Raw genomic sequence first — 13,106 nt, forward strand, 5'->3', positions numbered from 1 at the left:
AACATTAGCCTAACCACATGTCGAACACCTCTCCAACTAATCTCATCTTTCCCCTAAAGACTAACCACAATAGTGATTTTTTTTCTCTCAAGAAGACTTTAATCTTGTGCTGCACTGCGACTTTAATCCGAATTAGCAGTCAACCAAAGACCGAATCAGTGGTGACCGGTAAGATTATCAGCTGGCCAGCCAACCACCACCGCCGTCTCCCACACGCCGACGACGACTACTCCGGCGCCGGCGCATTCCGGCAACGACGAGCTGACCGGAGCTGTCCACGAAGGGGTCGTCCATCGTGCGCTCTCGTGGAGTCCATGAAACCTCAATGTCAAAACTTCAGAATTCGCACAAAGCCGACACGTGTAGCTTTTTACGCTATGATTATCGTCCTCGTCTGCTGGGTTGTGCTTATGCTTATAAGCTAGTAAAATTTAAATCTTAAATTTAGTGTTGATTTTAGGTTTTTTATTGTAATTTATTTTTCAGTCCTTGCTTTTAGATTGTTCTTGTATATAACAGTTTTACTTATAAATTATTTTTGTTTGTAAATAGCTAGGTCAATTGATTTTTTTATGACAATGACCCTATGTGATTATCTGCTGATGGTGGTCAATAGATGGAAGAGTATTAATTTCATCCCAGTTCAAAAGAAGATGGAAGAGTCTATGGTAGTGGCTGAATCACTTTAATTTGCTGATCATTTGCTCCATATGTTCCTGGTCTGATTCAACACCAGCTGAGAGCTGACTGGTCGATCGATATCTAGTGTAACAACGTCGAAAGTTATTAGTCACATGTGGTAGAATTTCGTAGTTAAGTAGGGTCAAATTAAGCCTGCTCTAGTATATGAATCAATTAATATTATTTTTGTTAATATTAAAATTTTCAGAAGTAGATAAATTTTGGTCAAACAAATTATCACGAAACTATAGATTTAGCACCACATCTATCCCAAAACTATGTATTTAAGATAAAATACCGCAAAACTATCAGATTTAGTAAAATTATCGCAAAAAAGTAGATGTTTAGAGTTTAGATCCCTAGTGATTTGTAATAAATCGGTGTTGAATATGTAACTTTGTCATGCTCTCCCTTAAATTTTTAGCTGCATTACAAACTTAATGCTATATCGTGTGTTGTCATATACCTTATATTTATGTAGCTTGCAATAGTTTGATCGAAGTTTATGTATTTTTGTGAAAAATCTCTTTTTTTAACAAACCAAGAATGACTAGTTACTGTATTAATGAATTGAAGTAGGAAAATACTATTCGTCTAATTCAAAAACTTATGTAATTATCATTTATTTTATTATATGATTGAATTTATTACTAAATTTATTTTAATTATAACTTAAATTCGTATATTTTCATAAACCTTTTAATTATATGAATAATTAAACATGTACCAGAAAGTTACTAATATTATCTATTTAACTACGGAGGGAGTACATAAAAAAACCAATGCAAACCACGGCCACGAGAAAAATAAACACCAAGACAATATACCACTACATGTATATGATAATTGAGCAACCATGGCGTGATAACTTACACATAACACGTCACTTTGCTTTCTGAAAAACTGAATTTTGGGCGCAGGAAGATGAAGACTGAAAATTTTCCTTTTTTTAAGCTATTTAATAGTATATACGATAAAATTAACTATTATAAATTAAAAAGTATATATTTTAGAAATATAACATGATTAATTTATATATAGATTTTTTAAAAAACACATGATTTAATAATTCGAAAAACATATATGTAAAAATCAAGGAAAAAGCTTATGAAAATCTTGACCGATGAATACTGATGTAGAAGAGCAAGTAAACTACAGCAAAATCAAACGTATCCATGCATTGATTACAAACATTTGGTGGGAAATTTTACTTTTTTGCTACTCTTACAGGTAGCCAAAACAGATTTGTCACTCGCTGTCTATGACTAGGCTCTCTTGAATATTCGTAAGAGGGGTAAAAAGTTAAACGCCCCACATTTGGTGGGATATTTGGAAGGGAGAGGATCGATCTATGCACTAGTGGCTAAGTGGCATATGAATGCTCTGTTTATGTAAACCTGAAAATGCCAATGAGGCTATAGATTTATCTTCTACCTCCACATGTATGCTAAGGGGCTAGACTCATAAGTGTAATATTCCGACGTACCTGCATTTCCTAATTCGATCTTTCCATATCTCTGTCTCTGTATACTACTTAAAAAACGAAATCTTCTTTGTAAGTTCTTCCTTAACTATCATCGTACAATACAATATTTTATCCTTAATCTATTATGCTAACTTATTACTCCGTTCAGTTTAATAATTATTATCATTTTGAACAATGACATGGTCTTCTAAATCTATCTTTAACTGTGACTTTATATTAAATATAAATAAATAAATAATAAATATTTTTATTAAAGTACACTTTATACCTCGTCTATACATATTGTCATAATAATTTTAAACCACGTATTTCAAAATTATTAATAGACAAAGTTTTAAAAGTTTAACCATACTCTTCTGTAAAACGATAAAAAATATAGAATTACCGAATTGAAGAGATTATCCATCTTACATCTCACGGGACTAACATGTGTTCCATTCTCCTAATATAAAAACAAAAGAGAAAAAATATTTTAGCGATAAGTAAGTCCACGAGGTGGAACACCACTACACCGCCGCCCACAATTTTTGTCCAGAAACCCATCTGACGTCATATGACGTCATCCTCACACCTGAGTGACCATGCAAGCACGCACGCCTATATATACACCACACGACACAACGCAAGCAACCACGAGCAAGAACCATTCAGCCGACGTGTCCAAGTTCTGTGTGAGCTAGCTAGAATGGCGACGACGTCGTCGGTGGTGCGCCGGGGCGCGGCGGAGCTGGTGGCGCCGGCGATGGCGACGCCGTACGAGTTCAAGCCGCTGTCGGACATCGACGACCAGGAGGGCCTCCGGTTCTACCGCTCCGGCATCTACCTGTACCGCCGGTGCGCGGCCAGGGACGGCGTCGACCCGGCCGCTGTGGTCCGCGCCGCGCTGGCGGAGGCGCTGGTGCACTACTACCCGCTCGCCGGCCGCATCGTCGAAGCCAGCCCCGGGAGGAAGCTGCTCGTCGAGTGCACCGGCGAGGGCGCGGTGTTCGTGGAGGCGGAGGCAGAGATGGAGGTGGAGGAGCTCGGGGTGGTGACCGGCCCGCCGGTGCCGCGCCACGAGGAGTTCCTGTGCGCCGCCGAAGGCGCGTACGCCGACGGCGGCGTCGTCGGCCGGCCGCTGCTCTACTTCCAGGTCACCCGCATGCGGTGCGGGGGGTTCGTGTTGGGGATCCAGATATGCCACTGCCTCGCCGACGCCGCCGGCGTCGTGCAGTTCCTGACGGCGGTGAGCGAGTTCACGCGCGGGGTGCCCGGCGCGCCGACGGTGCGGCCGGTGTGGGCGAGGGAGATCCTCTCGGCGCGCCGCCCGCCGCCAAGCGTCGTGTCGCGCCACCACCCGGAGTACGAGCCGGTGCCGGACGCCGGCAGGGACAAGGTCTCGCCGGCCGACGCGCTCGTCCACCGGCCCTTCTTCTTCGGCCGCCGCGAGATCGCCGCGCTGCGCGCGCTCGTTCCGCCGGCGCTCGGCTCCCGGAGCACGCGGTTCGACCTCATCGCCGCCTTCATGTGGCGGTGCCGCGCCAACGCCCTCCAGTACGACGCCGGCGACGCGGTGCGCGTCCAGTTCGTCGTGAACGCCCGCGGCCGCGGCCGCGGCCGCGCGCCTCTCCCGGACGGCTACTACGGCAACGCATTCTCCTTCGCCGTCGCCGAGTCGCCGGCGGGGGAGCTGCGGCGCCGCCCGTTCGCGCACGCGCTCCGCCTCGTGGTGGCCGCCAAGGCGCGCGCCATGGAGGAGGGCCACCTCCAGTCGGTAGCCGACCTGATGGCGGCGCGCGGGCGGCCGCGGTTCGCCGTGGCGCGCACCTACGTCGTGTCGGACATCACGCGGTCGGGGATCCACGACGTCGACGTCGGGTGGGGGAAGGCCGCGTACGGCGGGCCGGCGACGGCGACGCTGGCGACGTTCCACGTCGCCGGGAGGGGCGGGGACGGCGAGGAGGGAGTCGAAGTGCCGATGCGGCTGCCGGCGCCGGCAATGGAGCGGCTGGTGGTGGAGGTGGCGAGAGGGCTCGCCGGCGTTGACGCTACCGAAGCGTGCTTAGCTGCAAGACTCTAGGCATGCATGCATGAAGTAATCGAGTTACACCTCCCTCCGCTTTTTGAAAAATTATGTTGATTAATTCATGTTTGAACTAATCACATTTAAGAAAAAAGAGTAGAGGGTGTGCAACATATTCATATGGTTAGTAAAGTTGAAATGGGTGTAAAATTTATTTAGTTTCGTGATGATAACATAAACTATTGTTATGAAGATATAAATTTGTGGGTTAGAAATCTCCTTTTGATGATTTTAAGTAGAACACTTCCATGGAAACTGTAATTTAGTCTCTCTGTTTCATAATATAAGATGTTTGACTTTTTTTACTTGTAATGTTTGACTATTTGTCTTATTAAAAAAATTATGAAAATATTATTTATTTTGCTTGTGACTTATTTTATTATTAAAAGAACTTTAAGCACGACTTATCATTTTTTATATTTATACTAAATTTTTTAATAAGACATGCATGTCAAACATCTTATATTATGAAACATGTAATAGTATTTATGTAAGTCGGGTACTCATATAAGGCTCTAGATCACCTTCTAAGGCCCCGTTCGATGTAGCCTATAAGATATCTAACTCTCCTCTTTTTTCGCATGCATGCTTCCCGAACTGCTAACGGTGTATCTTTTACAAAAAAATTATAGAAAAGTTGTTTTAAATAATCATATTAATTTATTTTATATTTTTAATAATTAATTAATCATGTATTAATCTATTACTATGTTTTTCGTGACGGATAGCTTACCTCCATTTTCCTCACAGCCGAACACTGCCCAAGTCATGTACGTTTCCCGTTCCAAGAAAAAACATTATTTTTAACCTATATCATGCAAATAAAAAAACTAAAATACCATTTTTTTATAATTTTTCTAATTCTAATGTATTTATCCTCTACTTTTTAATTTAATAGTTGTCCAAAAAATAAAGTCTTTTCAGGACAAATAAAAATAAAAATATAGTCTTGGTGGAACGGAGGACCAGAGGATTTGACAGAGTACGAGATTTCCTCCAAGACCTTCAAAATAAGTATTCTTTTTACGATTTTTTAAATGAAATTAGATACGTACATTTTAGAAAACACAAAAAAATGCTTATAAGATAAAGGAGTGTGTAATTGTTTGGAAAATTTACAAACGTGACATTTCAATCAGGTACCATGGTTGATTTCCAGCGTGGTCACACTTTTTTCTTAATTGTTTGAGACACATCCAGACGCATAGCGAACGATTTCTTCTTGAGGATTTGACATCTTGGATATTCATAACTTTCGTCGTAATTCAAATTTCCAAAACAACTAGTTGAGTACGCTTTCAATATAAATTTGAATAATGTTAGGGACTTATTACGTGTCTCAGTCTTTAATCATGTGTTAGGGCCTTAGGGCCGCACTTCCTAGAATGAAAAAAAAACTATCATATCTAATTGAAAAAATATATTTCACCAGCATCCATTTTTTCACAGCTCATAAAAAACATGCCGACTATAAGAACAACAAGATGAATTATAAACTAAAAAATATTATTTGATATCAATTATCTGATATCTAGTTCAGATAATGCTACGCTCAGATAATGCTACGCGAGGCAGCGTAGAGGACACGAGCGAGTACGGGAAGAGTGTCGGTGTCGGTGGTAAAGAAGCATGGAGCAGCCGCACCGTATACACGGAGGAGCAGCGTTGGAGCTGACGCAAAAGAATCATGTCTAGTGGAAGTCCATTAGATGGTTTTTTTTTATAAATAAAAATGCACTTAGGTTATAAGATTTTTTAAGTTTATCTAAATTTATTCATGTATATCTTTTATATATGCGTCTAGATTTATTATCATACAAATAAATAAATTTATGTAGTGTTAAACTTATAACGTGGAAAAAAGGAACACGTATTATGGGCCTTCGTTTTTCTTCTCAGGCCGGGAATGGGCCGGCCGGACTGCAAACGATGATTTTGTAGCCAAAAGAAAAGAAAGGAAAAAAAGGGTGAAAAAAACAACAACAGAAGCTTCTCTTCTTCTTCTTCCTGCACTCGCCAAACTCCCCGAGAAGACGACGACGAAGCAGAGGAGGAGGCGCCTCGCGATCTGGCTGGCTAAGAATGGCGGGAGGCGAGGCGGCAATGTCGCCGCCTTCGAGCGGCGGGAAGCGCGGGAGGGATCCGGAGGAGGACGTGTACGTGGACAACCTCCACTCCCACAAGCGCTACCTCAGCGAGGTCACTCCCCCCCCCCCCTCTCTCTCTCTCTCCCCTCGATTCTTGCCCCCATGGCCGCGCGTCCGGGAGAGTTTATTGGTCTGGTGTTCTTGGGCGGCCGGGCGGGAGTGGCCACGCGGCTCGGATTGGGCGCCGGTTTCGCCCGTATCCGTACAGGCTACAGCGAGGCTTCGCCCGGCGCCGGCGAGGGGGGTTCTCTTCCGGGAATTGAAGCGAGATGGGATTCCGGGATTAGGTTTGCTTCCTTCGGATTTATTGCACTATGACGATTTGCTAGTGCTTTTCAGGTTTTGGGGCTACCTTTTTTTGGGGGTTCTTTGCACCCTCCCTTCGTTTTGTTGATTAAATCTTTCTATCCTTGTTTGTTTCGATCCGTGCTCGTTTGGCTCTAATTCTTGGGTAGTTTTGGATGCTCAATTGTCGTAAATGGTGTCGCGTTGCTTCAGTTCTTGGTGTGGTAGATGTTCTTTCTCCCTCCCATTTCCCAATTAGAATGAAATTACAACGAGGCTCCAATTCCAATTCCAGTGTTTTAATTGTACTCTAGATTGGCTGCTGCAGATAATGGCGTCCAGTTTGAATGGATTGTCTGTGGGAGATTCACTGGTTGACAATATCATGGAGTCCCCTGCCAGGTCAGAGAATGCATCTTATTTCAGGTATGTGTGCTCAGGTTTCATGTGCATTGCTTACAAGTTACAAGCTGATGAACTCCATCTGCATATGTTTGTGTCTACATGCTCAATCTTGTATTGTCAAGAATCGATTATTGAGTATCGAAGATATGAAGATGATGGTGGATGTCTTATTGTTATATTTACATTAGTCATTTTTAGTTTCCGAAGTTAATGAGTAGTCAACTTGAAGAGGCAAATATAGTTGTTCTATTTCAACTTCTGTTGTAATGCGATCCATCCTTTGCCCTTGAAAATGGTTGAGTGGATAGATGCACTAGGGTGATCAAAATTTAGAAAATTGAAGTTTTTTCCCTGAATCATAGTGTTTTTGTGTCTAGTTACTACTTCATCCGTTTCACAATATAAGACTTTCTAGCCTTGCATAGATTTATATAGATGCTAATGAATCTAGGCATATATATAAATTATATACATTCATCAATTGATGAATTTAGGCAAGACTAGAAAGTCTTACAATATGAAACGGAGGTAGTATGTTGTAAGCATGTGTTATAAGGGAGAGGTTGTAACCCATACTCAATCAAGGGGCACTAATTGAACAACATGCAGACCTCCTGTGGGTTCTCGAAAGTAAAACTAGAAGTCATTCTCGAGATCTCTACTTTAACTGAAAGCCATATCTACAGATGGCTTAAGGCACCTCGCAACATAACATCTTGTAGGGTGAGTAGTTCGATTTCTTGTAGTTGCAAACTTCATGCTGAGTTCCCAATTTCCCACACCGTAATGGAAGTATGGTATTTCTAGATTTTGTTTAATTGATTCTAGTGAGTTTGCTGTGCACTGTTGCTCATGGATATTCTGGACAGCAGTTGGTTGCCTCTATGCTTATTGGGTAAACTGGATGTTCTGGAAAGAGTGGTCTGGTTTCCTCAATTATTGCTTGAACACTTGCACCAACATGATGACGTTAGAACTCGTGAAACATAAATCTGTGGCATGTTCCAGCACATGATAAGCAACACGATGCCTACAAACATTCATATCCATGACACAAGCCATGTGGAAACTGCAGCTGGGGGAGCATTTTGTTTGGTGATAGAAACTCCACAAGTAAATATTTTCAACTTGCTGATGAATACACTTAGTTAAATTCTCTATATTAGCTAAAGTTGTCACTGTTTTGAGTATCTGATAAAAATGCATTTCTAGTTTTATTCAATCAAATTTGCCCCTTATATTTTCCCAGCACATATTATGGTCCGCTTCAGGCCTGCGTTTCATCATGATTCTTGTTATCTGTCTCCTTGCAGGGATGAAATAATATCCCAATACTCACCAATGTCTGAAGACTCAGATGACTACCGGTGCTATGACACTCAATTAAACCCTGGTGGGAGTCAAAGTGATGCAATGGTCAGCCCTTCAACCAGTCCAATGTCATCCCCTCACCGATTCCAGAAACCACAATCTGGTCTTTTATCCGCAAACCCATACCCTCTGCCGAGTTGCTCACTCTCGTCGGTTGTCTGCTCTAATCCTCGCCGTAGCTCTGAAAATGAAGGTCGGTTCCCATCTTCGCCGAATGATATGTGCCATGGAGCTGACCTGAGGCGAACAGCGCTACTGAGGTCCGTGCAAATGAGGGTTCAGGGACCACACGCATATGAACTGTCATTCTGTGGCAGACAAGAGCAAGAACAAGAACATGCTCACGACCACGAGGATGAACATCGGCATGAACATCTGGAGGGTTTGGAAGGGGCAGAAAGATCATCGTCGCTTAGGGAAACAATCAGGGAAGCTGGTTACCAGATGGCTGAAAACAGCTATGGGCAACCAGAGCATGATATAGGTTACATTCATGACTGTGAACAGCATGATTGCCTGAGTGACCTCAAGTTTAAGGAAGAGGATAATGATCGTAGTAAACTAAGCAGCAGGGATAAGAATAGGTAGCAGAGGGCACACCATGCCATTTTCTATAAACTGGGATATCCTGGCTCATGTTTATGGTAATTCTGATGGATGTTCAATCCACTGTAGCACCTAAGATGAACATCCATTTTGCGAAATCCTGAAATTGTAGCCTGGAGTAAAATTAACCCCTGAAACGCTGTATTGTAGTGCGGTTTGATTCTGTCTGCTCAACCTGAAAATTGTATGAATTGATTCATCATTCTGTGGTAGCCTTGCCGCTTAGGATCATGCACCAATGGAGCTAATTGTTTTAGATGAAAGATCTCTACCTGAAGCATGGTTGCTGAGAGTGAGTGCAATGATATTACACGAGTATAAGAATTAATGTAAGATTTGTGCTTAGAAGAAGAGGAGAGACTTGGATAGAGGGAGAAGAGGAGAGAAAATCAAAGCGGGCAATAGAGCTCGCTCAACTTCAGCATGGAAGGATGGGTCAGGTATTGTATCAGTGGAAGCTTAGGCTGATTAGCTATGCTACGACCTTGCTCCGAGGATGCAGATGCAGATTCAAATGCCGCAATTGATCTTGAATTGGACCTTTTCGTTTCTATATAGTTATATAGTATTTTAATTTCCATAAAAGACGAGCAAGGCTGAAAAATAAACTCCGATGAAAAAACCCTAAAATCAATTTCAAATTTAAGATTAAAAATTTAAATTTTAACTTACAAACATAAATATAAGTAAAAAGATGAAGTAAATAACCACAGGTTTGAGTCCACGTTTTTCTAGCGCCTGAGGAAGGAGGATCGGCAGTTTAAAGAAGGAAACCATTTGTTTGGTGAGCGGGGTGAAAATTGGAGAAAAGTTTATGTACGTACTAAATTTTAACTAACAATGAATGGTTTAGATTTATTAGAAAATTTTAATAAAGGAGTGGGTTTTCTCCCAACTTCCATCCCATCTTCACATATTAGGAGCATTCCTAACAATTTATTCAAAATTAATTGTTCATATTCTAATGTGGATGGTTATTTAGAATAGGTTCTTTTCCGATTAGCTATCATGTTATAATTGTTCTCTTCTCTTAAGTGAGAGAGAAACTCCATATTATAATTTTTCGTTCTAATATGGAAATATCACACCGTTTCCACGGGAGCACTCTCTGAAACGTACAACGAGCAGATGAGCTCACGACTAAACGAGCATCTACCAGCAAGAACAAGAACAAGGTTAACTTTTAACTATTACCATGAGCTAATTCAACAACTCAAGGGTTAAATAACCAGGTAAAAACTTGTTTAGGCGGCGGAGTTTAGAATCCAGACAATGACCACGAAAACTGCGAACATTCATCACAATGTCACCAGAGTTGCAAGCAAAAAACACGACCATACTGGAACACATGTCCTTCAACTTCAAGCTAGCGATAAGCATGGCGGCGGGATATTGATAACCAACAATAAGTAACAGCGGCTCTCTAAGTGGCCTTGTCGGCCTTGGCGGCGGTGGCGGCGGCCTGGCCTCTGAGACGGCCAGTCCTCCTCGCGGCGATGAGACCGACCTTCTGACCCGGCGGGGCGTCGCGGCGGACGGTGGAGGCGTGGCCGATGTGCTGGTGGTTACCTCCTCCGTGGGGATGCTCGACTGGGTTCATGGCCACACCACGCACCTTAGGCCAGCTGTTCCTCTTCACGCGGTACTTGTGGTAGGCGTTTCCGGCCTTGAGCATCGGCTTCTCGGTCCTGCCACCGCCGGCGACCTGGCCAATCATGGCGCGGCAGCTGCTCGGGACGATCTTCTTGGCGCCAGATGGGAGCTTGATCCTGCAAGTGGGAAACAGTGAGTTGCAGGGACTATACAAGACTATGAATTGAACATTGTATAAAAGATATGCGTGTGTACACAACAATCCCACAAAAAAGACTTCAGTCCAGCAGAAGCAACCATGGCAACTAAACAAGAATAGCAGTGTAAACGAACAGGAAATTACAGTGTGATCAATAGTTTGCAAAATGATCAGCACAAACAGAATTAACAGCTAGAAAGCATACATAGGTCAACTATATTAATCATACATAAACACCCATAACCATGATGATTGAACATACAGAACCATACTTAGGATTGTTGGCAAACAATGTTAGCTATTGGTTCTGCTCTATAACATTTCGTTATAACGAGTATCGTGTAAGGCGGACAGATTATCCTAACCAAATTACATTTTACCTTGAACTAACATGTTAAGCATTCAATCTAAGGCAAAAAAGTGTAACACAGACACAAATCACATCCAACTATACAGAGATTGATTGATTTCTAACAGATGAGTCTTATCACGCACCAAATCACTTCAGCTATACAGAGATTGGTTGATTTCTAACAGATGAGTTCTTATCATGCACAAAATCAGTTCAGATCAAACAATAGCTACGGGGATGAACAGATCTAATACATGCGATCAATTCGAGGTGAAGGAAGTGTGTATTGGACCTGGAGGTGCCGTTGTCGGGGTTGTGGCTGATGACGATGGCGTAGTCACCGGACGCCCTGGCGAAGACGCCGCGGTCGCCGACGTGGTGCTCGACGTTGCAGACGACGGCTCCCTCGGGCACGGAGCGGATCGGGAGCACGTTGCCGATGGAGAGCGTGGCGCGGCGGCCGCAGTAGACGAACTGCCCCGTGTACATCCCCTCCGCTGCGACGAACAGCTCCTTCTGGTGCTTGTACCGGAACGGGTGGCGGAACGTCACCTTGGCGAGCGGCGCGCCGCGGCCGGGGTCGTGGATGACGTCGGTGACGACGCCCTTGAGGTACCCGTTGCGCTCGCCGAAGTCCAGCGACCTGAACCTCGCCGGGCCCTTGCGGTGGTGGGTGTGGGACTTGAACACGGACCCCGCACCCTTACGCTGCGCGCGGATCACGCGACCCATCTCGTCGGCGGCGAGGCAGCGGCGGGGGCGGCGGCGGCGCGAGGGGAAATGGCGGAGGCGGGCGCGGCTAGGGTGGGAGGAGGGAGAAGGTGGAGCATTTATATAGACGTCGGCGTGGTGTTTCGGGGAGCGATTGCCCTAGCGCGGACGGCTGCGATGGAGGATGCGGTCGATCTGGACCGTTGGATTCGGTGGGAGGGCGACGTGTCAGTGTGATGCGAGGAGTAGGTTGGGCTTGATGGGCCTGAGTATTATTGGGCCTTCTTATCCTACGGCATTGTTTGGATCTCAGGCCTGGGTTATATGGGCTTATAGTGATACTGATAATTATTTCTGATTATTCCATTGATCAGAATTTCGATTTCTAGCCATCCACTTCTTTTGCAAGGATCAGTATATTTTTCTTTCTTTTTTGTGAATAACCATGTTTTAAAAAACACATTACAAATTTAAACACTTATACACACTCACAATCATCTTTATGAACACACGCGCACTTCCTTTGCTCCTTTTGCAATGACTCTATATGCGTTCCCTTTATTTTTCATGTATGTGTTTTTATTTGAGTAAAATACATGATCGGTCCTTAAACTTGACGGTGGATGATATATAGATTCATAAACTTAAAGATTACACATCTAGATACTTAAACTTGGAAGCAGATGTTGTTTAGATCCGTAAACTTTTAAATTGCACATCTAGGTCCTTAAACTTAAGAGCGGATGTCATTTAGGTCCGTAAACTTAAAAATTGCACATTTAGATCTACCATTTTGGTTTAACGAATCATAACAGTCCAAATCTCATTTAACTAAAGTTGACCTCGGTCAGGGTTAGTTTGCAAATGTAGTACTTATGTGGAATGTCATATCCGCGGTCAATTTTATTCGAATGAGGTTTAGATCAACTATGATTCATTAAACCAAGATGATAGATTAAATGTCCAATTTAAAAGTTTGCAACCATAAATAATATTTGTTCCCAAGTTTAAGGATCTAGATATGCATTTTTTATGTTTATGGACCTAGATGACATCCGTTCTCAAATTTAAGGACCGATCATTTACTCTTTTTATTTTGCGAAACACAATACTAAAGTAGACACTCACGAGTCACGGCACGCACACATTCACCTATATGAATGTAGGCACGTATGCATACCACTATAAGTATCATCAAAGATTAGGAG

General features: G+C 43.2%; 3 protein-coding genes across 4 annotated transcripts; 2 read left to right on the plus strand and 1 right to left on the minus strand.

Annotated features, from left to right (window-relative positions):
• The first annotated feature begins 2,852 nt into the window (after nt 1-2,852).
• On the plus strand, nt 2,853-4,429 carry LOC121054409 (benzyl alcohol O-benzoyltransferase-like). The gene has a single exon (XM_040523903.1). The coding sequence runs from the start codon at nt 2,853-2,855 to the stop codon at nt 4,224-4,226; it is 1,374 nt and encodes a 457-aa protein (XP_040379837.1). The 3' UTR covers nt 4,227-4,429.
• A 1,796-nt stretch (nt 4,430-6,225) lies between these two features.
• Nucleotides 6,226-9,550, plus strand: LOC102718837. 2 transcript variants are annotated; one of them, XM_006654947.3, is made up of 3 exons: nt 6,226-6,428; nt 6,990-7,087; nt 8,380-9,550. In XM_006654947.3, exons 1-3 carry the CDS (start codon nt 6,312-6,314, stop codon nt 9,023-9,025), a joined length of 861 nt encoding a protein of 286 aa, XP_006655010.1. In that variant the 5' UTR covers nt 6,226-6,311; the 3' UTR covers nt 9,026-9,550. The 2 variants fall into 2 exon arrangements, with proteins under 2 accessions (XP_006655010.1, XP_015692886.1); XM_015837400.2 differs by lacking the exon at nt 6,226-6,428 and adding an exon at nt 6,525-6,663 and having other exon boundaries at nt 8,380-9,436.
• A 694-nt stretch (nt 9,551-10,244) lies between these two features.
• On the minus strand, nt 10,245-11,987 carry LOC102723052 (60S ribosomal protein L8). The gene is made up of 2 exons (XM_006654005.3): nt 11,480-11,987; nt 10,245-10,812 (listed from the first exon to the last, which is right to left on the minus strand). The coding sequence occupies exons 1-2, from the start codon at nt 11,917-11,919 to the stop codon at nt 10,467-10,469; spliced, it is 786 nt and encodes a 261-aa protein (XP_006654068.1). The 5' UTR covers nt 11,920-11,987; the 3' UTR covers nt 10,245-10,466.
• Between the last annotated feature and the right edge of the window lie 1,119 nt (nt 11,988-13,106).

The sequence above is a fragment of the Oryza brachyantha genome, chromosome 5 (assembly GCF_000231095.2).
Source record: "Oryza brachyantha chromosome 5, ObraRS2, whole genome shotgun sequence".
NCBI lineage: Eukaryota > Viridiplantae > Streptophyta > Magnoliopsida > Poales > Poaceae > Oryza > Oryza brachyantha.

What these genes read in the sequence shown, in the direction of transcription:
- LOC121054409 (XM_040523903.1), top strand. Translation starts at nt 2,853, where the DNA reads ATGGCGACGACGTCGTCGGTGGTGCGCCGGGGCGCGGCGGAGCTGGTG.
- LOC102723052 (XM_006654005.3), bottom strand. Translation starts at nt 11,919, where the DNA reads ATGGGTCGCGTGATCCGCGCGCAGCGTAAGGGTGCGGGGTCCGTGTTC. An exon ending in CCCGACAACGGCACCTCCAG is followed by an intron (nt 10,813 to 11,479) that starts GTCCAATACACA and finishes TCCCACTTGCAG; the next exon opens with GATCAAGCTCCCATCTGGCG.
- LOC102718837 (XM_006654947.3), top strand. Translation starts at nt 6,312, where the DNA reads ATGGCGGGAGGCGAGGCGGCAATGTCGCCGCCTTCGAGCGGCGGGAAG. An exon ending in ACAAGCGCTACCTCAGCGAG is followed by an intron (nt 6,429 to 6,989) that starts GTCACTCCCCCC and finishes TGGCTGCTGCAG; the next exon opens with ATAATGGCGTCCAGTTTGAA. An exon ending in GAGAATGCATCTTATTTCAG is followed by an intron (nt 7,088 to 8,379) that starts GTATGTGTGCTC and finishes GTCTCCTTGCAG; the next exon opens with GGATGAAATAATATCCCAAT.